The sequence below is a fragment of the Girardinichthys multiradiatus genome, chromosome 1 (genome assembly GCF_021462225.1).
Source record: "Girardinichthys multiradiatus isolate DD_20200921_A chromosome 1, DD_fGirMul_XY1, whole genome shotgun sequence".
Lineage (NCBI taxonomy): Eukaryota > Metazoa > Chordata > Actinopteri > Cyprinodontiformes > Goodeidae > Girardinichthys > Girardinichthys multiradiatus.
In genome coordinates, this window is record NC_061794.1 from 22,478,127 (window position 1) to 22,504,720 (window position 26,594).

General features: G+C 39.4%; 1 protein-coding gene and 1 long non-coding RNA gene across 2 annotated transcripts; both read right to left on the bottom strand.

Annotated features, from left to right (window-relative positions):
• Window positions 1-391: 391 nt before the first annotated feature.
• Window positions 392-9,545, bottom strand: gpr157 (G protein-coupled receptor 157). The gene is made up of 4 exons (XM_047378283.1): window positions 8,171-9,545; window positions 4,873-5,086; window positions 3,388-3,582; window positions 392-1,823 (listed from the first exon to the last, which is right to left on the bottom strand). The coding sequence occupies exons 1-4, from the start codon at window positions 8,548-8,550 to the stop codon at window positions 1,599-1,601; spliced, it is 1,014 nt and encodes a 337-aa protein (XP_047234239.1). The 5' UTR covers window positions 8,551-9,545; the 3' UTR covers window positions 392-1,598.
• A 5,315-nt stretch (window positions 9,546-14,860) lies between these two features.
• On the bottom strand, window positions 14,861-24,796 carry LOC124873391. The gene is made up of 4 exons (XR_007039512.1): window positions 24,545-24,796; window positions 22,147-22,366; window positions 20,165-20,367; window positions 14,861-15,573 (listed from the first exon to the last, which is right to left on the bottom strand). It is a non-coding gene; the product is annotated as an uncharacterized LOC124873391 (long non-coding RNA).
• Between the last annotated feature and the right edge of the window lie 1,798 nt (window positions 24,797-26,594).

Consider the following 26,594-nt stretch of genomic DNA (forward strand, 5'->3'; position numbering starts at 1 on the left):
ACTGCAGATATAAGGTCCAGTGCCTTCTGCACAGTGTGCATGCTCTCCTCGTGCATTCGTGGGTTCTATCCAGGTTCTCCGTTTCCTCCCACATCAAGAAAGATGACGGTTAGATTAACTGGCCTGTCTAAATTGCCCAAATAAATTAACTGTGATGGACAGGTGACCAGTCCATGATGTACCCTGTGTCTCATCCAATGACCACTGGAGATAGGTACCAGCACCCCTCCCCATCCAAGTGTCCAAATATATTATTGGAAAGCAGAGTTTAAAGCAAAGCCCTTGAAATACACCATCATAGCCTACCAAATACTGCATCCAGGTGGTCTTACACACATCGAGATATTTCACACATTGACACTGATGACAATTGAGATATATATTGTGCAGCTCTAGTAAATAGTTAATTTTTTTAATTATAGTGTACAATTAAAAAAATATATGGTGAGAAACAGCAGAAATTTATGACAATAGAAGTACAGTAAGACAAGTATCACACTCAATAGTGTGAACAGTTTTGTAAAACTATGCAAAGCAAAAACCCACACAGACAAGATCTAGAAACTCATCTAGATCTAGAGGTTCATTCCCCACTTTAAGGAAAGTCTTAGTTTTTCTATAAGGCAACTGAAAATAACACTGTGCAAAGCAAAGAAGAAAAGGACTGTGGATATTAAATTGTCCAGAGAAAATACCTGATTTATCTCACTGAGGAAAAAAAAAAGGAAAGCCAGAAGAAAAACCAGTGAAACCAGTAAAATATTTAGCAACTTCGATCCAAACAAGTTAGAAAACACAGTACATTTAAAAGTCTATGAAGTGTTCTTCTGAGTTTCCAAATACTTACAGTGAGTTGGTAAACTAAGACATGGTGCAACATCTGCTGATATCACGTTATCATGAGGCATATTTTTATTCAGTTCAGTTAATCAGTGCTAAAAAACGACCAAACCCACAAGCAGACATGTTACATTTTACATCCCAGCATGATTTTTCTAGTTGCAGAAACATGTAATCAAACACAGATTAAACCACCATGGAAATTCAGTACCAAAGATCCTGCTGCAGGACTGGAATAAGAACTTTTAAAAAGAGGAAACAATATTTCCTTCTGAAAGGTTCAGCTGAATTCAAACAAACCACATCTGCAGTAATGTGTCAAAACCTTCTATGAGGCAACATTAACAGCGTGAAGATGGAAGCTCATGTTAAAGGACAAGGTTTACATTTTATTCAGGACACAAAGTCAGCGATTACATTTTTCTTCTCTTCTCTAAGCACAACCAGCTGCTCAACTTCACAGTGGTAACCTAGTAACAGTACATGATAAATAGAGGTGCTACAGTCAACTGTCCTTAATTTGGTGTAACAGAACCAAGAAACAGCAGAGGAACTATAGGTGAAACGCTGCTTAAGTAAGTATCAGTGAACTTCAGGTAATATCAACCCAACACCGAAAGTGCAAGAAATGTAACAAAGACGATGCAACTGCAGCATCTCCAACTCATGCTTAATGAGGCTTCCTGCACGATAGAAACCTCCACTGCTTCCTTCACCACAGCTATCCAGTCCAAATTCACTCATTACAGAGCGAGGCGTCATCTGTCTGTCTGCACTCGACTGGTGTCTTCTTCTTCTTCTCTCTGAGTGGACGAGTCCTGTCTCGCCTGGTGCCTCTGTGGGGTACCGTCTGAACGCTGCGCCTCTGCTCGACATTTAGAGCAGCAGCAACAGAGCGCAGTGCATAGGCGAGAGCGGATGGGTTGAGTAAACAAAACAAACATCACACAGTTGGCAGCTCCCTGCGAAGTGTTGCCGATACCCTGATGGGACATAGAAAATAACCAGACATTTAGGTTTTTTCTTGCCTAACAATGGTAAAATGTAACAATATAGTGCTTAAAAAAGCCAAACAAGTAAAGTGACAGAGGTGTTTACATTCACTAAATTACTTCTTGGCTTTTAATGATGCATTTGGCCATTCTTTTTACAGCTTTGAAATGTGATGATGTCCTGCCACAGAACCCATAGCTCCACAAATTTTAAACATGGCTCAGTTAAAGGCCATTCCAGAAGCGTGATATTAGCCTGCTCTGTGCTTTGCAAAACCAGTGTTGATGCATGCTTTGAATCAATGCTCAGTTAAAAACACCTAAATGTGTCCAAGTTTCATCCATCTGACCCAAGCTGTCACCCTCACATGAAAGGCAATTGGTTAGAATGGACAAGGAAAACCCAGAAGCCTCAAAATCTCAAGCTTATTGTAGTGTCGTTATCCACAGTGAAGCCACATTAACGTCAGCATGGACTGAGAGAGTACCAGTCATAAAGAAAATTTTTATCCACATGACCAAGCCAAATGGTTCCTGAAGAACTGCTTTGTGATCGGAGGAGACAAAGACTGGGCTCTTTAGACACAATGATAAGAAATATGGTTGGAGGAGTTGATGTAAAATTTTCAAATCTAAAAACAAACAACTGTCAAGCATAGTGGTGGTGGTTACATCATGCCGAGGAGCAGTAGGGCTGCCCAATTTATTTGCAAATATATTATTATTGAAGTATGATTGTACACAATATCATTACTGTGTACAGTATTATAGCAAAGGACTGCAATAAGAATGCATTCAGGCAACTGCGTATTCAACCATGACAGTCGTCCTAAACACACATCAAAACTGGTGTAGGAAAGGTTGAAGCAGGCTGACATTAGGGTTCAGGAATGACTCCAACCTGTATCCTACTGAACATTTGTGAATTGTAAAAGACGAGTCAATGCCAGTTTAAATGAATTGAGCCAGTTCTGATAAGAAGAGTGGTCAAAGAACCTTTTTGATGGCTACAAAAAGTGCAAAAACTGTTTCTCTACAAATTACTGAGGGTCATCTGATCGAGTCTTAGTATGTGTTTAAGCATGTATTGTTCAACCTATATTGATTACCGAAAATCCACACCAAATTCACACTTATGCACTAGTTTTTTCCATTTTTTAAATCATTGCTCATTTCACCCTAGTTTTTTGGTGAAAGATCCCTCTCTGTATCTGTTCAAGGGAATTCATTACAATCCCACAAATAGTATAATATTCATGCTCTTGATGAGTCTGTGCACACTTCTCTTCTTCGCTACATGTCTTCTGTTAGTTCTGAAGAACGGGTTAGGATTGGACACTTCTTTAATCACAAAGCTGGTTTATACAGAACCACAGCTTTAACCACATCCTCTATTACACTCACAAATTCAACAGCTCATCAACTAATGGTGGCACACAGATACTCCCACGCTGACGTGTCATTTGTCAAACACAGCAGACGATAAATGAAAATGACTGAACATGAACACAACTCATCTCCACTAAAAGCAGCCATTTTCACATTTTAAACTCACGTGTAGTGTGACCAACACCGGGTTCTGTCTGACTGGAGAGTCAGCCAGCAGCAGGATGAAGCGCACCGTGCTCCAAATGCGCAGGACGATGAAAATAATGGGGATGAGAGTTAGCTTCACATCTGCCATGGACGAGAAAGACTGCGACGGCGGCCTGTTGGCCAAGATGGGACGGTACTCTGACAGGGCCATGTGCTGCTCCAAACAGAGGACACGGACAAGGGATGACTTACACAAGCACAGGAAATACAAAACAATGCAACGTACCAGCAGAAGCTACGGATCATTTTTCAGGACACAGCAGCAGAACTGAGGCAAATATGATTTTAAAAGATCAGGATTACAGCATTAATTCAGATTTCATAAACTAAAACAACTGCTACAAATCTGAAATGATAAAACCCGATATAACCATAGTGATCTTTTTACAGTAAAAAAAAAAGGTAGTTATTTATTTAAAAAGCAAAGCAAAGAATAGACACAACACCTGATTATGAGGAGGAAAAAACAAAGTGGCTGAAAAATGGTAAATACATGAACGTCTTTTTTTCTGCATCATTGAGACATAAAGTTTGTAATATTCACAATGTCTCATACATGGTCCGCTTTTATAGAACTGGTTCCAAGACGAAGATTTTCTGACAGGTTGCCGTTTAAAGTCGGACATTGGAGGGTCCCTGCTCATGCCTTAGTAGAGCCAATAGTTCTGTCCATCAGTCAGAAGAAGTGAGTCATGGTCACTTAAATATCTGTTCAGACCGGTTTGACATGTTTTAATTACAACTAAAATTACAAATTTACTTTGTTATCAATGTTTCTCCTTTAATCAGGATTCCTACACATTTTTAAAGTCAAAATTCCCTACTTAGTCAAATTTCCAATGTTCTTTAATAATGGTTTGAATTGTTCAATTATAAATACAAAAGCTCATAAGGAATTGTTTCACAGGTTTTAAATCGGAACATAACAGACTACAAGGAGGGATGATCTAACAGATAGAAGAATAGACTGGTGCATGAACGGATTGTTGGATGCAGAAATGCGTGGCTGTCAGATTCAGGAATGGAGTTTTGGATGAAAGGATACATGACAAACAGATGTATGGATGTATGAAAATAAGATTGACAGACGAATGGCCGCATGGACGGACGGTTGGATAGACGGGTTGACTGACAGACGAATGGTCGGATCTGGTTGGATCCAGAAGAATTGACGGATGCATGGATGGATGAATCCCTTTTTTTTACAATTTTCTTTTTTCATATATTTGTTTTTTAAATTCTTAAATCAGATTCTGTGGTCTAAGAAAAATGATGGTAGATCAATTAATAGTGTACCTCTCATCATAATAATTGCTGAAAGACAGTAGATCTAATTTATTCATGATGGACCCCTCTACCTCAGTTTCAGAAATTAGTCAAATGAAATTTAGCTCAGTTTAAACAGAAAAACGTGTATGGGATAGCAGATAGATGGTCCCCTCACTGCTTTGTGGATATGCCTCTTGATCAAGATGTAGAGCACAGGGAGAGTGAGGTAGGCCAGGAACTCCCAGATCTTTCCAGTCAGCAGCATCCACAGGACCCGATCCGGAGCGTGTATCCTGACCCAGCACCAGCCCACAGACACCTCTGATGCATCATAGCCGATCTTGTTGAGACACACAGCGGTGACAGTGATGATCAGAGGAACACCCCAGCTAGAAAACCAAAGCAAGATCCAGTGTTAGTTACCTCAAAGTTCATTCCTTTCTCTTATGATCATCCATGGTGGGTACAAGATCCAAATATACAGCCAAGATACGTGACACCAAGTGAAAGATCATTTCTTTCCTACTAAGATTGATCTGTGTTACTGAGCAAACTGCAGACAGTGCTGCTAGTTTAGTTTTGTATTATAAAACCACAAAATTATTTATACTTTCTGAAAAACAGCATTCACCATCTTCACCTCAAGCAACAGCTCTTCTCTTAAAACACTAAATTGAAAAGATACTTTATTTGAATATTATTCCACAATAAAATAAAGGCAGATTGTTATAAATGCCAAAATGCTAAAGGCTTATAGTTATGTTTCTATGCGTTATATGGATCCTTGCATTATTAAGCATTGCACAAACACAATTAGGACTCCTCCATATGCAAGGAGGCGTACTCAGAAAATCAATTCCCTCCTTATCTCCTCAAAAATCACAGCCTGCTAATGTGCAGAAGACAAATGCAGAGGGTAAAATATTCAGCATGAGATGAAGCAAGGTATAGTGACTGAAGTCCAGTTGACGCAAAACATATTTTCTCATCAGTTCTGTAAACTTTTAAATAAAGCTGTTGCTTTGCATTACAGACGAGTAATAAAAAAATACTCTATGTATCTAAAAGTAACACTTTCTTTGGTAGCTGAATCTGAATAACCCGCCTAGGTTTTTGCACAGATTCCTGTGTCTCATTGGTGCCTTTTGTCCATTTGAATCATTTTTTCCTTTCAAGAAAATAGAGATATAATTTTGTACTAAGATGATTATGATGATTCACCTGCTGTCTAACAAAACCTCAATGTGTGATAAAAATGAAAATGTAAAGTCAGAATATATCTTTGTGATTTGTCCTTGCCTGAAGAAATGGTAGGGATAAACTAGTAGAAACAAAGCTCCTATGAATCTTATACTTCAGCTAAAACATAGATTTAATCTTAACTCAACAAAAATATTTTTATTTCCAAAGCACTGTGTATCTTTTTCATATCAGTGTATTTTGAAGAGGAACAAAAAAAAAAGAGGCTAGGGAACTATCCAGGAGTACAACCCGCCTCTCACGTGACTCTGAACAAAATTAGGCTGAACAGGTTGAGCTCCATCACTACGGAGACCCTGAACAGACCCTGTCGTCTTATTGGCTGCTTCACACAACAAGTCAACAAACAAGAAAAACTTGTTAGGAGCTGCAAGGGACATGAGGCTTTGCAGAGGTTCTCCTTCCAGTAGGACGACACTATACAGTCAGAGATACAACTAAAAGTTCAGATCAAAGTATATTTGTGATGTTGAATGGCCCAGTTAAAGTCCAGACCTAAATCTTAATATGAATCTGCGGCAAGAATAAAAAAATGTTGTTCACAGATGCCCTCTATTCCGTGTGTTTTAGCTTCTTTTTATTTTATTTTATTTTATAAAGCATAACAGGCAAAAAGGTCTGTTTCTAATTGTGGAAGCTAGATGAGACATACCCCAAAGGCCTTGCAGCTGTATTTGCAGCAGTGGTTTTACAATGTACTGCCTGTGAATATTTCGCGTCATTTGTGTGCTGTTGCTCGCTTCATATTCCGCGTGAACTCCGCGTTGCCAAATGGCAACAAACGGCATCGCTTCGCCGCGTCATCAAATAGGAGGAGCTTCTATCTGCTGCTTGCTGGTTTCAACTGAACATGGCGGACATGGATTTCATGGATAATTACGGTGTTTTACCTGTGCAGAGCCGAAAAACGCCGTCGACGTCCCTGGGTTCACCAGATTCTTCAGGGACGTGAACAGTTCAGAGATTACCACCACCTACTCCAGGAGCTGCGTCTGGATGACGGTCGATTTCAGTGGTACTTCCGTCTAACCAGGACCCAGTTCGAAGATCTGCTGTCCTGCGTTGGGAGATTAATCGGCTTCCGGGACACCAACTACCGGCGCTGTATCCCCGCTGCTGAACGCCTGTCCATCTGTCTTCGGTGAGTAAATAAATCTCGGCTCAATAAAAAAACAGCCGATTTCTAATGTCCACATCTCCTAAATATAAGATATTTGTGCCTAAACATAACCAGGCCAGGTCCTTTCTGTACTTGTCTCGGTAAAAGTAATTAGTTGAGTCATACAACTCTGGCTTGCCGCACACCGCCACTATGATCTGGTCCTCCATCTTCACTGGCAACCGCTTCTTCTCCGCTGCGGTCTTTCACCCTACGTCATAGCCACATCCAGTCCCTGATTGGTTGACGCGACGCGAATTTAGGAAAATGTTCAGATTTTTCAACTCGTCCATCGCTCTCGCTCCGGTCCCGCTTCGCTCGGCGCGCCTTCCGCACCGCGTCCTTCGCCACTCCGCTCCTGAACACGCCTCTACATAGGGATAGCATGTAAATCGGCCGCTCCTATCGCAGAATCTGCGTTCGGTGTGAACGCACCATTAGGGGGGCTGAAAAAAAAAAAAAACATGCCACACGTTTCAGATTTCTAGGTGTAAAAAAAAAAAAAAAAAAAAGAAAACCAAAATTTTCCTTCAGATTTACAATTACTTACCACTTTCTGCTGGTCTATCACACAAAAACAAAACAAGCAAGTACACTGACGTTTCGGTTGTGACGTGTCAAAATGTGGAAAAGTTCAAGGGGTGTAAATACTTTTGCAAGGTATTGTAAGTAGATACCTATTAATAATTTTTTACTTGAAAATAATATAAAAATGCAGCATAGCTTGAAATAAATAATAAATTAGCCGGGGTAAATTTTGCCTTATTTTCTAAGTGTTTCCATGGAAACCGTTCGCTTCGCGCTGGAGTTGTTGCGCTTTAGGATGATAAAGTTAGTTTCCGCCGTCCTAAAGTAAAATAAATAAAAACCCTTTTCCTTTTTTTTTTTTTAAACGGAGGAAGATTTTAAGTAGAAGTTTCCCAGTTGGTTCGTGATATTTTTCTGTTTAACAGCTTACCCTAAACTTCCCAACATGCCTCGGGCTGCGCTCGGTGTCTCTTTGAAGCTACTTTTTAAAAGCTAGCTAGTCATATTTATAAAGCGATTTACATACCTGACCAGGTGGAACAACAGTACCAGGCTGTCAGCAACCCTTTGGCTCGACCTGACGATGAACACGTAAAGGTACACGGCGATGGACACGGTCCAAAAGAAACTGCTCGTGTTCGCGAAAGTGGATATGGCTCCCTGAGCGACGCATTCGGGCGAGTCGGTGCGGAAAACACTCCAGACTCCGAAGGCGTAGGAGACGGCCGACAGCCAGTCAGTCACCGAGAGGAAAACCAGCAACCTCCGCGGGGTGGTCCTCAGGTCCGTCCAGATAATGTGTGTGAGGATGATCAGAGAGGAGCCTAGGAAGGACAGAGCGCAGGTACACAACACCACCACCTGCTCAGACAAATACAACTCTGTCTGATTCCCGCTGGCCATCATATTTTAACAGCGAAAACGGGCTGCTAGATGAGAGTTTCCCCTAACACTTCTTGGAGCAGCAAATTTGAACTAGATGTTGTCATGATTTCCCTCAAAAGCAGGCGAAGTTTAAAACTCCCAATCCAGACGAGGCAAACACAACTTTTTTACTCTGCATTTAAGCCCTCCCTCCCCGCCTACGTTTGCACCAACCGGAACCCAAAGCAGAAGTCAGTCAGCTGGCAAAGGGAAGAAACAGGTTTATTTTTGTCCTTAGATTATTTTTTCTCAGCTAGTGTAGCAGCTGTGCTGTCACAGTGTGACACATGACATTAAGGTTAAAAACATATCTAAAAAGACCCACAGATCGAAAAAAGTTAACAAAAATACTTCATATTATCCAAGTAAAAAACTACATTAGAAACCTCTCACAGTTTCACATTTTTGCAGTGGCGCTGCCAAAGGGGGGCCTCGGGGGCAATGGCCACCAATATAACATATGCCATTTTTCATGCCTATTTTGATTGTCCGTCACTCACTCAGACCACTGTTGATTTTTACGGCACATACTTCATTTTTTTTTTTATGTTTTGACTAAAATGTTATGTGGTTCTAGTTGCATTTTTTTGTCATCTATGCTCATATAAGTTTCATTTGACTAAATCTCACCACATTTTTGTCAACGATAGTCATAGAGGAATGCTCATACACCTTTAGAGAAAATCGTTTTTTAACCTACTTGGATATAAATGGAAATAAAGTTATATTTTACAATACAAGGAAACACAAACACTTTTTAAAGCAAGTTTATTTGAATTTTCTATTTGATAAAATAAAAAAAATAATGAAACGTACGCATGTATTCAACATGACAGACAAAATACACAATGTTCTTCATACATGTTTGAATTTCCATTAAATGTTTTTAGAAAGTTTTTTTTCTGGAATCACTATGTTGCTGCCAAATAATTCAGATTAAATGTTCAGACACGTTGAATCAAAAAGACTTAATATGCTCAGGGATTTAAAGTGAACAAATAAATTCTGCACACCCAGGTAACCTACACTGAAAAAAAAATGCATTGGATTTACTTAATTCAATAGTGGACATTGGTTGCACACAAAGGTTTTACTTTGGCAGCAATCCACACTGTTGTGTTCATTTAACACAAAGTTGTTATATTCAGTAAACACAAGTATTTTATGTTGCTACAAAATGATTGAAATGTGTTTGAATAAATTAAGTTCTGGAATCATTTAACTTTTGTCATTTGACTTCAATACAACTCAATCATTTTATTCTAACACAATTTGATTACTTACATTTAACATTAATTTTATTAGCTAATGACACCTTGATAATGTTAATACTTTAATAGCATATATTTCAAAATAAATGTTACTCTAAAAATATACATTATTCTACGTATCCCTCCGCTTACAGGGTACCTGCTCTCAAGCCTGAGCCTTTGGTGATGGACAAAGCGTCTTTTTCCCGCCCCTTACTAGTATGACTGCAGCCAACATTAAATACATGAGCTAACGAAAATGTACTTTGCAGCATTCCATTAATGGGCCCATTAAGTAATCTCTGTACTGTCGGAAAAAATGGCCAAAAACATTAGATGTGCTCCTGGTTGTCCAACAACGCTAGTCAACTACACATCAAATATTTGAGAGCAGATGCTAATTTAGCAGACAGCATTAGCATGGTGAAAAACTACGCCAATAGCTTTACGAAAGCCGTTGCAACAGCACCTAGTATGGCGCACATTATTTATACAAAGTCATTCATTCTGCCTCTTCATGTCCTAGTCTGTTAGATTTAACAAGTTAGGAACATCTAGTTAGAAACATAAAGTTAGCTTGCACAGGAAGTGGCGCATTTAATAATGGCAGCTGAAACGCTGGACATGCCCATTAAACAGCGCAACAAGAATATATCCCTTAAAAACTGGTCTTCGATGTTGCTATCCGAGAATATATTAAATATTGCTGCTTAGTTAATACTGAAATAGATTCCATACTTACCGAGCTGAGCTGCACCGTGCACTTGTTTCGTTGGGGATGTGAAGGAGTCAGATACCGTTGGGCGGGATTTTCTTTTAAACTTTCTCGTTTTAGGAGAGCAATATCGCGAAAGTGATTCACTTTATCCCAAGATGAATTGAACATGTTAAAACACAAACTATGTATATTATGTATTATCTACACAATGCAATTAAATTTTCTTTCAGTAAATAAAACAATCTTGTTAAAGTTAATAAAAGCGTTTACATAGATTCAACAGATGCCAGTTTCCTTTTTTTCAGTGTATGATATAAGAAACGCCTGCTTCTTGATGTTTCTTTAAGTTTATTGTTTTTCTGCAAGCTATTGCTTTAAATTGAAAATCTCTTAATTCTGTTGTGAAATCTGAAATATTGTCATCCACATGCTTTTTGTTTTCTTCATAATGCCAGCATTTGTTTTCCCATGGGTTCTTCAGACCTTAGTGAGAATCTCTACTGGAGACATGTGACCTCCACCTCGTGCTGGACACAAACCGTCATCCACTTCCTGCCGTTAAAGAGGATCAAGTCTCATTGGCTGGTTTTTTAGCTTGCCCTTCCTTTCTGCAAGACTAAAATTAGATCAGATTGCTTTTCATCTCCCACAGTTATATTGGTGTGTCATTTTTATTTGTTGACAACAATGTTAATAATGTTTGTCGTGTTTACCATCATTCTAAATAAGTTTTTATTCAGTTTTTGTCATGTTTTAATCCCTAAAAAAGTTGTTGATTGAAAACTATGACAAAATTATAGTTATTTCATCAAAAAAGGGACAACCTCGTAATAAAGCCCCTGTAATGGCTTTTGGTTTAGATGTACCACCCAAAGATCGGAAGTGGTCCCCATCTGGCCACCCCTTTGAAAACGTTGTGGACACAGACCAGCAACGTTTTCTATTATCAGTGAAAATATTGCGATAGTTTTTATTTTTACAGTTATAATAATACACATTTACTGTACTTCCCCAGATGTGGTGGCTTAAAAAACATGGCAGTTGTTTAAAAATAATAAATAGCCAAAACAACATTAACATTATGAACTAAAACCAAATGCCATCAAAAGTTTTGTCAATTCTTTAATGTATAATGATCTGATCTTAACTGGGTTGGAAAACTATTTAAATCTAACAAAGGTACAAATCCACACATCACTGATCCCACCATGCCATTATTTATTGAATCAAGATGAATCCAAAATTGAAAGTTTGTAACCTTTTAATTTAAGGGGGATATACTTTCTGTACCATTACTGTGAGTAATGAAGTATTTACTGCCACATAGAAACAATATCGGATTGTTTATTTTTCCTTTCACATCCAGTGGGATTTTTTATTTTATACTGCATTGCAAATCCTATACCATCGTCTTTGATCGAATATCACCTTTAGTTTGTTAGGGTTGTTTATTTTATCTGAACTTAAATTGAAAGTGCTGGTTTTATCCTTTTATTAATTCACGGTCTACATCTCCAACCCCTCACACCCAGCACATGCACTATTTGAGTTGCTACCTTTAGGCCATCACCTAAGAGCTCTGCAAACAAAAACATGAAGGCATTAAAAACAGCATTTCCCCACAATCCATCTTATTTAATTGAAATATTCAACTATACATATAAAACTTCCTACAGCGCGACTGTGATTATGGCAGATCTCCCACTGAGCAGCCAGTTCTTTTTTCTTTTTGGTTTTGTTTGTTGTTGTCATTTGTATACCAAATAAATTGAAATACTGGAGGTTTATTTTCCAATTAAAATTAGGACAAGAAATACTAACTACAAATATCTATCTGGCCTGTAAACCTAACTTGACAGAGGGCTGGGAGACTGAAATGATGAGGGATTATTTAAGGTTTTTTCTGAGTAAGCTCAGACCCTGTTAAAATAGCAATAAGCCGCTTGACATACTGTGTTTTATGAGTTCTTCTCTAGGTCTGCATTAGTGGATGATAGGAGTGAAAATCAATAGGGTGATTAGGCAGGCTGGCTCAAACTGCAAAAAAAACAAAGAAAAGGGCTGTATTAAAAAGCGTTTTGCAACTTAAAGGTCTTCCATCAGGCATTGTTTTTAACATAGCTAGAAGTTAATTTACTAAGTGGTGATGCCTTTGGACTTTTTTCTAAAAAGCTCAAAGGATAACCTTCCCCATGCACTGGTCAGATGCATAAATGGATACAGCAGGAAAATGAGTATCACACAACTTGGCATCGAAAGCCAAGAAATCATCTGAAATACGTCAGTATATAGAAAAAATATCCTGCCCCCTATGCAAATTCATATTGTTTAATTTACTCCTAACTGCTGACTTACAAAAGAGTTTCTCATCACCAAGGTATCACACAAGACACATCTCATGATTGGTAAAAGCGAAGTGCTTTCTCGAGAACTTCACAACCATATTGGTGCAAAAACATATTGATTACATTGGTTACAGACATAGTTTCACCATATATCAGCCACAGCCAGGTGCTCCTCACAAGATTTCTGACAGAGGAGTCAAAAGAGCAATGAGAAAAATTGTTCAAGAGCCAAGGAGTACTCACAAAGATCTCAAGACTTTTACTGAGCAAGTACAGGTTTTCCATGAAACAAGAAGTAATAAACTCAACCACCATGGTCTCTATGAAGGTTCACTGCACAAAACTCCACTGTTGAAGAAAAAGCTATAGAGCATTTGGACAGGCCAGTGAAATACAGTCTGGTTAGATGAGATGGAAACATTTACAGGGAAATTCTTCAAGAATCTAAAGATAAAATGAGGTTGGATTTCTTAGCCAGACAATGATCCCGACCTCACAGCCATGGAAACTATCAACTTGTTTCAGGTATAGAAAATAAAGCTCCCCAGAATGGCCCCGTCAATCACCTGACTGAAATCCAATAGAAAGTCAATGGAAGACTAGAATGCATAGAAAAAGCACCAGAACCTTCAAGATCCAAAGACATCAAAATCACACCTGAACAATGCATACATCAAGGCGTCATTACCCAAAGAATATTACCCAATACATTTTGGCAGACATGTTTAGAACTTGGTCTCAGTGTCATTCTACTTTATTACATATAACTATGATTTAACATATATTTTATAGACAATTTACTTTTTATTTCTTTGCATGTGTGGAGTACTTGAGCTGTTTACTAGATCTGGTGTTTCATGTCAAAAGGCCCATTAGATTTATATTTACTGAGAAAAACATTGATGTGTTCAATATGTATTTTCCCCACTGTATGTTCATCCAGAGTTATTTGTGTCTAAAGCAACATTTTGTCCTCTAAATGTAGCCTTTTCAGATATGGTTTGTTGTTCTTTGAATTAGCAGAAAATAAATTTTCTCATTGGAGATTAATAAAACCTTTTGATCCAGTAACGTAAACTGTAAAAAGTAGGGTTGATAATTCTACAATGGCACCCTTTATTTTGGTGTTACTGATATATACTAAGCAATACACACATCGAAGTTTCTTTATTAAATCTTAATTTTACTTTTTTTTTACATTTATTTAGTGCTGCAGTCAACATCTAATACGAAATTAACAATTGGCTGACCTGATAGTCAATTTAAACTGTTAACCGATCTGCAACTGAAGAATTTCACCAGTAAATCAAAAGTACTTGTGAATAAAACAATAACATAAACTGAATTAAAAATGTGCCATCGATAGACATCGTTGGGCCTAAAGTAAAATTTATCCAGCAGCTTGCAGGGCCGCTATGATAACCTGATGACTTGTAACCACTTTGATTAATGAGACGTCTGCTGTTCTTTGTGTCCAGCAGCTGTTAATTATTTCTTGGCCTTGTTGTTGAGGGTTTTCATAGAGCTAGTGTAGTGTAGGAAGGCTGAAAGCCAGAGAAGCAGTGACCTTGTGCGTGAGCCGGAGTTTACTGCTTCTGCATCGCAGCAGCTCAGGAAAGCTGCAACCCCCCTACCCCACCAACCAACCCCCCCTGAGTTGCAGCAGTGCAGCGAAACATCCGGTGGCTTTTTTTTTTTGGAGACTGCAGCAACCACAACATCTGCATTGGAGTCAGAATCGCATGAGCAGGAATGACGTGTTTTTCATTAACATTTGTCTGATTCTTTATGCAAAAACAAAACATCAGAGGAATAAGATAGATTCAGCTGTAATGACTGAGTGAGTCTTTGAATTGATGTGCACATGGTTCATCTGCACTCATTAAGTCTGCTTGTTATCCTAGCAACATCAACTTTTCAGGGGCCTTGGTGCTTTTACACACGGCAAAGTGGTTCACACACAACACAACAAATACATGTGTTATTATGAAACATTTATTTACACCTTTTTACAATTAAAATATAATGAAATGATTTGGCAGCAGCCAATACATTAATAAAATTGACCGAGATGCACTTGCAACTGAAAAAAGGAATCTAGTCCTATTAAGCCATGCACATACTTTTTGACAATAGAAACTAAAAAAGATTAACGTGAGTTGGTGTGGACTTGGATGAACAAAAGCATGCAGAGAGGTTGCTTCCAGTCACAAGATGGCAGCAGACGATCATGGAACTACAGAGTTAAGAGGTTTGATGCCTTGATCCAAATGTAAATGTCGGTAACAGAAAGGCCATGCTCTGTCGATCTGTCTTCACTTAATCCGCTTTTCATTTCAAATTTACAGCCGCAGCCGGGTTCGTTTTGGCGCTGTCTGCCGTGAAAATCTGGGTTCCTCTTTGCATCTCGTGATGATTATTGATCCCAGGGCTTCTTATTGCGAAGAATTTCTGCGGCAGTATACTTGCTGATTGCTTCGTTCTCACTCCTCACAACAACCAGCTAAGACACTGCCAGAGAAACACCCACAGCAGCCGCGGCCTACTGTCCGTCCACCCGTCTGTCCACCTACTTTCTCTCAGCAGGAAATTGGCTGGTTTTAGCTGCACAGTTTGACCTCTTGAGTGTGGCGCTGCTGACGTTTGTACCTCACTTTCCCAGCTTTTCGGTGGTAGGATGTCTCACAAAGACCTACAGAATAAAAGATGTGGAAAAGAAAATGATTGAGTAAGAATTGTTTTAGAAATCACACTTAATTTGAATGTATTTTGGTAGTACCTAAAAAATAAAAGTGCATAAGAAAGTCTGTACATCCTGCTTGTTTCTGAACAGATTCTTCATATCCTGCAGCCTTTTTCTGCAGCATCACTTGAGGTTTGCATAACTTGGGCAAACACAAACACCCCCGAACTAAGAATAGATCTGTCATGACTCATGATTTTGCAACAAAACCTCTGATTTCGTTCTCACCTACTTGTGTGTCTATCTGTTCACTGGAGTACTCTATAACCCGTTGTGTGTTTGACGTAACTGGGGAACAACATCTGAAACAACCCCATCCCCCTTGGTATCGGTTGCGTCCGCTCGCTGCAGAGCTATTTTAGGCCGACTGACCGCTGATGTCTCCGTGCGAGATCTGCTTCTCGGACAGGACAATGGGGATACTGGAGACCGGCGTTGCAGCTGCTGACAAACGAAGGAGAAGAGGGACTTTTCAGTTCTTACATTTGGATCCTGCAGAAGGGTTATTTGCCATCCATCCACTGTACGTCTCTAAATTTTATGAAACAGTTTCGGTTGTATAACTGGGAAATCCAGAGCTTGATTTGTGGTTTTAGCCGCTGGACCTTATCTGATATAAAAAAATGTTAACGTTTTGATGAGAGCGGGCTGCTACATTCACACGCGACATATTTGCTGAAGTATTTTTTTTTTGTCAGAAGAATTCTTCTCATGTCCACAGAGAGGCACAGCGGCTCTTCTTGACCTGTTTTCTGATGCCAAACAGCTGCATCCGTGTCCCTTTGTGTCTTTGTCTGGAGGCCAGACGCCGCCTCCGCTGAGCACATGACGACAGGAATTCCTTCCTGCTCAGGCCTTGATGTAATCCCTAATACAGGGCTGAGGAATGTCAATGAATACGCAGCACTGCTCACTACATGAATGAAAGGCTGCCGCACTGCTTCAGACAGCCGGCTGCAGCGGGAACGGCACAGAGCCTCCACTCATAAAGAAAGACGGTTGTGAAGATTGTGTTTTTAAAAGACAACCCCATCAGATGTCTTGTTTTATCCACAACACAACAAAATATAGTTTATGGTCTTGGAGAATTTATTAATCCAGAAAATATTCAAGGTAAAGAAGGTGGAATTTAAAAAAAATTAATAAATATTGACAAATGGATTTAAGGTGAGGTGCTAAGATTACCAACTCACAAAGTTTAAGATGGATATCCTGAATAAACAACCAACAAATTAGTATGCACTCTACATGGTATTTAGTAGATTTAAATTTAGTTCAAAATAAGTTTACTGTGATGCAACATATAGAACTGTTTTCTATTTTATTTTATTGATCTATGATGTACATTTAGCCTAAAATGTATTTACACCCCTGCCAGATTTAGATTTAAAATTATTTTCATTCAACCAGTACTTTGTTTCTAATAGGACATGAGACAGACATCTCTCAAAAGCAAATAAAAATAAGCAAAAAGCATCGTAAAAGGAGTACCAATTTTGAAAACAATTGTTTGTTTTTCTTTACATTTCATGGAAAAATTAAATGTCAAACATTATTTATACTCCTATCAATAATCAATGGATAAATCTTTATTTAAACCCTTTTTAGAATTGATAACACCTTTGTGCAAGTTTTCATTCTGATTTATCTTTGGTGACAACATCCAAGTCTTTGAGTTTGAAAGGCCTCCTTGCCATCACCCTAATCTTTTGCTCCCTCCAAAGATTCTCTATCAGATTTAAGTCAGGACTTGGTCCCTCCAAAGCATTAATATTACTTCCAGTCAGAAACAAAAAGCATACATTTGGTGCTTTATCCTGAAATTTGACATAAACTGATTGTGGACAATTTTCTCTGGGATTTACTTCCATAAATGTACAACAGTTTTTCCTCAAAATAAGATTTTAATTATAATAATAATAAGTATCATCATTATATGTAGCAGATTATGAAAGAGTGATATTGTTTTTATTATGTCATCTTCTAGAAATGGCGCCAGATATTTTGTGGAACCTCTTCTTTATTGTTTGATAAAATCTCTTGTAATAGCGCAAATTGTAAATCATTAATTAACCATAATCTTTTAATAATTAATCATAAAATAATTTTTATTTATTTATATTATTTTATTTGAAGTTCTTTAATTAGAATGGCCTCTAATGAGATGTTAAAAACAGTATTTATACTGAGTTAGTATGATTTTATAAGCTTTGCCTTAGGATTTGGCCACAGCTCGAAGTTAGTTTACCTGATTTTTCCTTTTTCTTACTTGCTAGTATCATAATATGGAATCTTGCCATTTTTTGTCTGAAAATGCACACAGTTTTGTTTGTGTGTCTTTATGAACGCATAGCAAGGAGACGGATCGACTCAATCATTCATCAGAATGTTTAGCTCTTTTTCCCTGATCTTCTGTGTTTTTCTATCGCAACTTGTTTTAATTCTATCATAAAAAATCCTCTCATTTTAAAAAGTTTTGTAAATGTTTAAAATAACCAGTATTCAGTATATTAGTATATTATAACAATGTGCTTGGCTCGGGTGAACTTCGGTTCAGGTAACCACAGGGCCTCTGCTGCTTCAGCAGCACTCTTGAATAAGTCTACAGTTATGTGACATATCCAACCTACAGGCAATAATTCCTTTCAGGAGCAAAAAAAAAAAATGTCTGCACAGAAACAAACTGACACACTCACACTCTAACCCAAACCAAGGCTCACCTACACCTGACTCCAATGGATCCCACTGCTGTCAGGGCTCAAAATGTGTCATCTATAAAACCAACATCCACCTATCAGCAGCCCCGAGAATTTCATTCCTCATCTCTGGCGCCCCTCGTTTCTCTTCGCTCTACATTTCCTGGTTGTTCCCGTGTCAACTTACAATGCTCCAACAGTCATGCTTCACTGGCTTGGTCCCACTTGGCTCACATAATCATCTTATGGCTAACAATGCTGTTAGTATTTATTGTATAGGGAGATTTGTGTGTGTTGAAGCTTTTAATGTATTAATAACAGGCTGGTGGCCTTTTAATTTAGCATAATCAGAAGTAAGAAAACATTTTGGTCATGAGTAATTATGGGCCTATAGGACATCTCATGTTAAAATACAATGTTTTCCCAGTATTACAGTAATAATGAAAAACTGAAAACAAAAATTTATATCATTAACTAATTGCTTTAATTCAAAACAAAATGCACAATAATTATGACTGCTGCTACATAATCTAACATGTTGACATATATATTTGTTTTTGTTATTTTGCGTTTGAAATCTAGACTGAAACAACAATTTTTAATAAACACCCCCTAATCGTAGCAGTAACTCTTGAGTGCTTATTACAAAGAATATTATCCTTTTGTTGCCATTCTGCTCTTTGTACAGCAACATGTTTAATTTGTCACGAGCCTGGAGTCAGTCGCTTAGACGACACGCCACTCTTCGCTTGTCTAATGTAGTTTTAAAACAGAGTTACCATATTATGAGTGATGCAGTCTTTTTTGTGACTGGAAATATTACCAAACACCTGACTTTTTCTCTTTTTATAAGCTAGGAAAAAGTGTAGGAGCTTTTTTCAGCCAGCTGACCAGCATTCTGCAGCAGTAGGTGAAGGAGGGGTAGTTGTGTGTTACTCTAGGCTTAAAACAGTCAGACACTTCCTCTAACATCACAAAAAGAGAACTTATAACTGCAGGGGCAGAATGATGGAAAATTAAAGATAAATCTTGGTATGCCTTTAAAACTGGTAACCAGTCCATGTCTAGGTGTGAATAAATTCCTTCTACTTCTCCAGACAGGAGCAGGTTAATAGTTCATTTGTCTGCACATGGTGACCACCACAATGAGTTACCAGAAAGCAGACATCTGGGTAGGCTCATGTAAAACTCACGGGTCGTAGTGCACCGGACACTGAACAGTCATCCCCTGAGTCACTGAGGGGTTGGTGTATTCGTGTTTCCACAGGCTTCTATGTGATTTTACTGTTGAGTTTGTCAATAGCGTGATTGCGAGTGACAACGTGGAACGCCTGCCCAGTTTTATCTGCGTCTCTGTGTACACTGTACTGTAATCTTGCAGAAGCGCTGACGACACTTCTCTTTTGAGAGTGAGAGCACTTTTAATGTACTGTCACATCTAAGTAAAAACTATACAGTTTGTGTAGGAACTCTTCCCCTTATTGGTCCTGGCTTTGTAGAGGAGATGCTGCAAATACCAGATTTTCTCTCCACGTCAGACTTCAGCAGGCCACTTTGTAATCTGTATAGCTGTCCTCTGCATTCAGCAACCTCTTCCCTAGTAACCAAGACACTTTCACAACACCGAAAGCTGTCATTTTTAATCTTAATCTTCTATATTTAAATTTAGGCCAACTTGAGGCACTGATGTAGCTTATCTGAGGGCCTCGAGTCGGCATTTTGACTTCCCTGTGCTATAAAATCTAAAATACTCCACAATTAACTGCCTCTCTGTGCAGTAACAGCAAGCCAAGTGATTAAAATAAGTTCTAACATTAAAGTCAGAGGCGATTATTCACACTCACCAGGGAGCAAGGCAGCGGCAGAGCTCCTCCATCCACCCAAATGTGCAGGACGCCGCAGGGTCACTTCATACGAGGTACCAGTTGACCACCAGCTTCTTCTCTTTCTCTCTGTGGGTTCTCTTTCTGTGTGTCTGCTTCACCCAGACAGCACAAGTCAAGACATGTTCCAACATGCCACCAGCGGTCGAACCCGGTGCATGAGCCTAGACCATAGAGGGGGAGGAGCGGAGGATCAGAAAGGGGGAAGCCCAGAAAGGACCCAGCATGACTCAGCCTCCTTCACAGAGTTAGCATAGCTTTCACTTTACAACACTTTAACACATGATGGGGAATCTGCTCAAGCTGACGACATGACACAGCATACAGACAGCTGAGCATAAATATGTCAGAGCAGAGTTTTAATAAACTGGGCCGACTTGTCTTATTATATTTATGTTATAGAAGGAAAAGGAACATTTACCAGCATCCTGGTTGTGTGGTTTGAAGACTTTTTAATGAGATGCTGAAGGATGGTAATGTGGAGCATAGAGTGACACTGCGCTCCCCTTCCCCCACTTGCTGCTGATCACTGCTAGTCAGCTAGCTGAAAAAAGGCTGCTACTCTTTTCCCTTGCTTACAAGAAAGAAATTAATCTGTCTGAAAATATTTCCAGTCTCAAAAGACATGAACCCTCAAGCAGATAGGCTGACTGCTGAACCAGCCAGGGTCTCTGCCGGATCATAAAAAGAGTGTTATTTATTTTAAAAAGTCCTAAAAAATACCCAGGGTGTGAATTTTTTTTTTGCTTAACCATAGATAAATACATTGTTATATTAACTTTTGCTTTTTTGTTTGTTTTACTCGGAGAGGTATTAAATTGAAGTATTAAATTTAACTTACATACATCCTGCCAGCTAATATGACCTTGCCATACTTGCTTGTTACAACATAAAGAGCATAAATCTATGTTCGTTTATGCACATAGATGGGGAGTTAGAGCGGGTGCCCCAAATACAGAGGCTACAGTCCTCGAGGCAGTCGTCTTGGCTTCAATTCACGACCTTGAGACCTTTGCTGCATGTCTTTCCCCCCTTCTCTCTCTTCCCATTTCCTTTCTGATAACTGTCAATAAAGCCACTAGGGCCAAAAAATGTTTTGATAAAAGCTATAAATGTCATTAATAACATTGTTATAACTATATTAATCAATATTTTTATTACAATAAGAGTTTTATTACTACAAGAGTAGAAATAATTGTTGCTTATCTGTTATTTAATAAACGCAGGTAGGTCCTGTTACACATTTTTGTTTACAATTTTTATGTAAGCACCATCAAACTGTTGTTATTTACTCAAGGTTATTATCCCATGAAAAAGTAATTTCTGCCAGTGCACCAAACTCTCACTCTTTATTGTTTGAAGCTGAATGCATAACATTGAAAATGCAAAAGTTAAAAGATCATAAATGTACCTTCAGTTCTGTCTGCGGCAGTTACCAGAAGCTGTAACTGGGCACCAGCACAGCTCACTAATGAAAGCTGCTGATTCATGAGATCACATTATACAGTATCGCTCAATGGGTCACATCACTTACAGATGAAGCCCATCAGTATAAATTATAAAACTGAAATCCAAGGGAATGCATCAGCAAAGACTTGAAATCCATGTGAAATATGAATGCTTACTTTGAGCAGCAACATTTGTTGGATCTGAATTTTAAAGCAATTCATTAATGTAGCGATGAAGAAATCTTCCGTCCGATGGATCAAAGAGATAAATTTGTGTGCAAATGTGCATTGTGTGCTTTTTAGCCACTCATACGTTGAACTGCGCTAAATGTGCCAGGTCATCAGTATCCACGAGTGCTAATTATGTTGAGTAGCTGGGTTTTTTTTAAAATCTACTAGAGGAGGGGTGATGCCAGTTCATCACTGCTGTTAGTGGAAGTTGATCACTAGGCAGATTCTGGCTTCAGTAGCAGAAGCCAGCTCAGCAAAACTCACCTGCTACAATATGGTCTGAGTTTGGCTGCCTGAGCGTCTCTTAAAGTAGTGTACTATACATCTGCGGCGTCACTCTCTGCTGCAGCCCATCAACAGGCCGATGACCTTATCAATGAGAGAGCAAAGTCACTACGATGCTGCACCCAGAGGCAACTCAAAGTGCTTTGAGCTGTGCCTTTAGCTTCATCTTTGTCCCGCTGCCGGCGACTGGAGATGAAATCTGTGAAAATAGCAGAAAAGAAAAACATTGCATGGATTTGGTGGTGTTAATTTATTGACAACCATAATGTAGCACTGCACTCCCAGGGTAGATTTTTGTGAAAGTGCCAACTGTCAATTTATGCAAGAATTAACTTTTTTAACCTATTTACACAAGAGTAACATATGGACATCCACTGAGCGAGGCCACTCAGGAAATTATTTTCTGTTGTATGAAAGTCAAATCTACGCATAAAACCTGAATTTTATTGCCTGTCTTACCTGGGACTGCAGTGAGGCCTCACTTTTATTTCTGTCAGTCAGAGTTCCTGGTAAGGGGGTGGAGGATGGCAGGGGGGGTGCAGAGGAACCCCTAGCCCAGCAAGTTCAAAGCTTGCTGCATTGATTACATCATCGGAACAGGAGTGCTGGAATGGGACAATGCACCATCGGGGGTGAGGAGGGAGGGTGTGTGTGTGTGTGTGTGTGTGTGTGTGTGTTTGTGTGGGGGGGCAATTCATCTGTTTCCTTCTGTTCTGTCTCTAAACTCGGTTTCATCCAGCACTATGCAAGACGGCCTGTGCTGCTTCAATTTGACCACCGCTGTGTCACGTGAGCGAAGGAATCTCTGACTAGTGAATGATGGTGCTGTGTTGCATCTCCATATTTCTGTGTGTGTGTGTGTGTGTGTGTTAGTGCATGTGTGTGGGTGTGCGTGCGTGCGTGCGCTCTGCTGTGGGCCAGCACTGCAGGAGTATAGCTGCTGCAGGACACTGCAGGATCGGTGTTCTGCTGCCTCCTCACTGGCTCTTGCTCTCTTCTCTCTGTTCTCTCTCAGGAAAATTGCTCAAGGAGGATGGTGAAAGCATGTGCTGCATACTTTTTCTGAGGGGGGGGGGGATCACTGAGGTGCAAAACATGCAGTGAGACACTTTGTCGGCCAACTGTACCAGTGAACATGACTACAGTAGGAGAAACTGGAGACTAAGAGAAAAAGAGGAGGATGGAAGGAGAGGAGACTGGTTGGGAGGTAGGGGAGGGGGGCAGGGCAAGAATGGAGGTGCAGGAAACATCAGGTGAGTGCGGCAGTTTCCTGTGCTGGCAGTGCAGCATTCATCCCAGTGAGCCGGTGTGCAGGAGAACTGCAGATGTTCCTGGCTGATGTGAGGCTCAGAACATAGCGCAGCACTTTAGTACTGTCTGCTGTAAGTTCTACAGAGAGCAATCTAAAATCCGTGTTGTCTTAGTACAATTACCTAAAGTGAACTCACTCACCCAAGCATATAGTAAACTGACCCGGCTTCTCTCAAAGCTTGCATTTTAATACTGACTCACATTTTAAACATGCATCGCTTCGTAAAGCTTGTTTTACCTTGTTTTACAGCCTCTCAAAGTTTAGTGAAGAAAGAGAAAAAAGACTGACTTTTAAAATTTCTGAGAAACTGCTGCAGCAAAATGATAGAGTGTAGGAGTATTTCTGCTAAGAGTAATCTTAACATTTCCTTCTATAACTGGAAACTGTATACTTGTTCTTTGTCAGTGTGAGCATGATAAAGTCTTCGTAAAGAATCTAACATTCTCATATAGGACATCAGAGGAGTCATATTTGCACAACTTCATAACTGCACCACAGCTTCCCTGTCCCACACAGGCCACTGTGGCCTCATTTTCATCTTCCTACTCACTACCTAGACTCAGTCATTGTTGCAGATCTTCCTTACAAATTCCAAGTATTTTAATCACAATAAATTCATTGTGTTAAATGTAAACACAAAGCTAGCAGGTGACAAAATGGAAAGATGGAACCAGCAGAGTCAGCAAAGATAGAAGTCTCCACTAGAGGAGCGAACTCTTTGCATCCCGGTAAGTTTTCAGTGCCCTTGTGAGAAATGGAGTCCCGTCGAACAGCTGCTATCTGACAAACCGGGTGCTATTTCCACCCTGTACTATGTGTTAAACATGGATGATGGAGCAGTGGAGCCTGACTGCTAGCTGAGTGGCTCTGTCTGGCTGGCTGCTGCCTGCAAGTGATGAGACAGAAGCAGCCTGGAGCTTTAGCACTGCAGGCATGCACACCAACATGCATATATCAACTCATCTAAGGCTTATTCAAGGAATATGCTACGCTTTTCAAACAGGAAAATACCTAAGGAGATGAACATGCAAGGTAAAGCGGACTAGAGGAGGATGAAATATTTACCTACAGAAGAGTCTGGCACTGCATCACACTGGAGGAGGAGAGGATGAAAACTTCTCTTCACTCTCTCTGAGCCTCTTGGTCACTGGTGATGTGCTTTCATGGCGCGGCAAAGTTGACTGCAGCACTGCCTCCTGAACAGAATGACATTGTTTGCACTCTCTCTCCCTTTACTCCTCCTCCTTTCTCCGGTGCACGCTTGTTCCTCCTCCTCTTCTTTGCACGCTCACTGGCAGCACAAACTGCACAGCTCAGCAGTGTTCCCCCACTGCCGCAGCAGATCCTGCATGAGCTCTGCGTATCTGAGAGGGATGGGACTTTTAAAGGGGAACGCAACCTCCAGGGTCAGTCGGTGTGCACATCCTCTCCTCTCCTCTCCTCTCCTCTCCTCTCCTCTCCTCTCCTCTCCTCTCCTCTCCTCTCCTCTCCTCTCCTCTCCTCAGCATCCCTCCTCCTCCTCCTTTTTCCCACAAGAATCATCAGTGTAAAGGACTCCTCAGAACAGAAAGACCCCCTTTGGGCAAACATAATTCATCATCCACTCTTACTCCTTTTAACACCCCAGCAGGAAGCTTTAAAGGTATCAGGATGAACAGACTCCAAAAGTAGCTGTTCCTGAAAATAATATTAAATAAAAGGAAGTAGATTCATATGACATACTTTTTATAAAAGTTATAAAGGGGTTTATTTATTATTATTTAAAAAATATATTTAATTAAAAAAGAGTGGTGGGAATGTTTTCAATGGTCTTAAGAGGTTTCTTTATATTTCCTTTCACAATTCTTGGAAGGATAGACGTCTCAGAAGTCTTCACATAGAGTATGGAAGATTAGGAAGTGTTACATCATCCAAACTAACCTGATAAAATGTATTTTGGACTGATGTACTAGCATTAACTAAGAATCGTATTTGAATGACTTATGTTGATGTCACAGAATTAGGTGCTTAAATCAAGCTTAACTGTTATTTGAGTAACAGTACAAAATTCCCCTCAATGGATCAAAATGTCTATAAACTCCAACTACCTGCCTTTCTTTACCCATGATGCAATGTTCTACTGGTACCATTCTGCAGTGCACTAAAAAACAGAAAAATCTTGGCCAACTGAATTTGTCTTTTATAGATTACAATGAGAGTGAGATCATCCATCACTTAGTAAGGCTTTGAGCATCACTTTTTTCCCAATGATGTATGTTCTATAACAAAGGTCTTTATCAGTGGTTCGATTCCCTGCTCTCAAATGATGATATTTGGACACCGTGCAGATAATGGTGTCTCCATTAATAATACTTCATGTTTTAGGCATTAGCGTCTTGGCTGTTTTCCTGCAGCAGTGCAGTGCTCTCTGCTTCTCACTGCAGGAGGTTTCTATTTTTTCATAGCTTCTTAGTGCCTTGGCCCTCAGGTAAATGCCTTGAGGCTCTATTTCCTGGAAATAAAAACACGATAGCATCATTTATTTCAAGTTAACCCTGATCCCATATAGTCTAGGTTTATGCTTTTCTCTTTAAAGCTCATTATTTGTATATTATATGAAGGCTTTTCCCCTCAATTAGCTTGCAGCTTCACCCTTGTGAGATGTTGCACTGGTGGTGCAGATTATTGAATCAGTAAAACTCTCACAAAATATTGGGGATTCAGCTACATGAGACTTTCCATATCAAAAAATGCCCACATGAATCATCAGCCATTGAGCAGGGATGTTAGAATAGGAAAATGTTGTATCATGATTCTGTTCAAATTCATCGGCTATCAATCTGATCCTGGTTTTTACAACTGTATTAAAAATATGCTAAACGTATTACCTAATGCTTTAGCATTAAAGAGTAATGCTAAAGCATCATTATTATTAGTAGTACTAACAGCAGGACTAGTTGTAATTTTAGTGGTGGTGATTGTAGCAATATTTGTAAGCATTTTACTCAGTCACTTTGACTTTCTTACCATTGCACACAAAATGTATTCTCCATGTATCTGTGTGAAAGGCCACACACCATCATGTTTTAGAGCCAGAAAATCAAAAAATCTTGAAAGTATAAAAAATAAATGAATA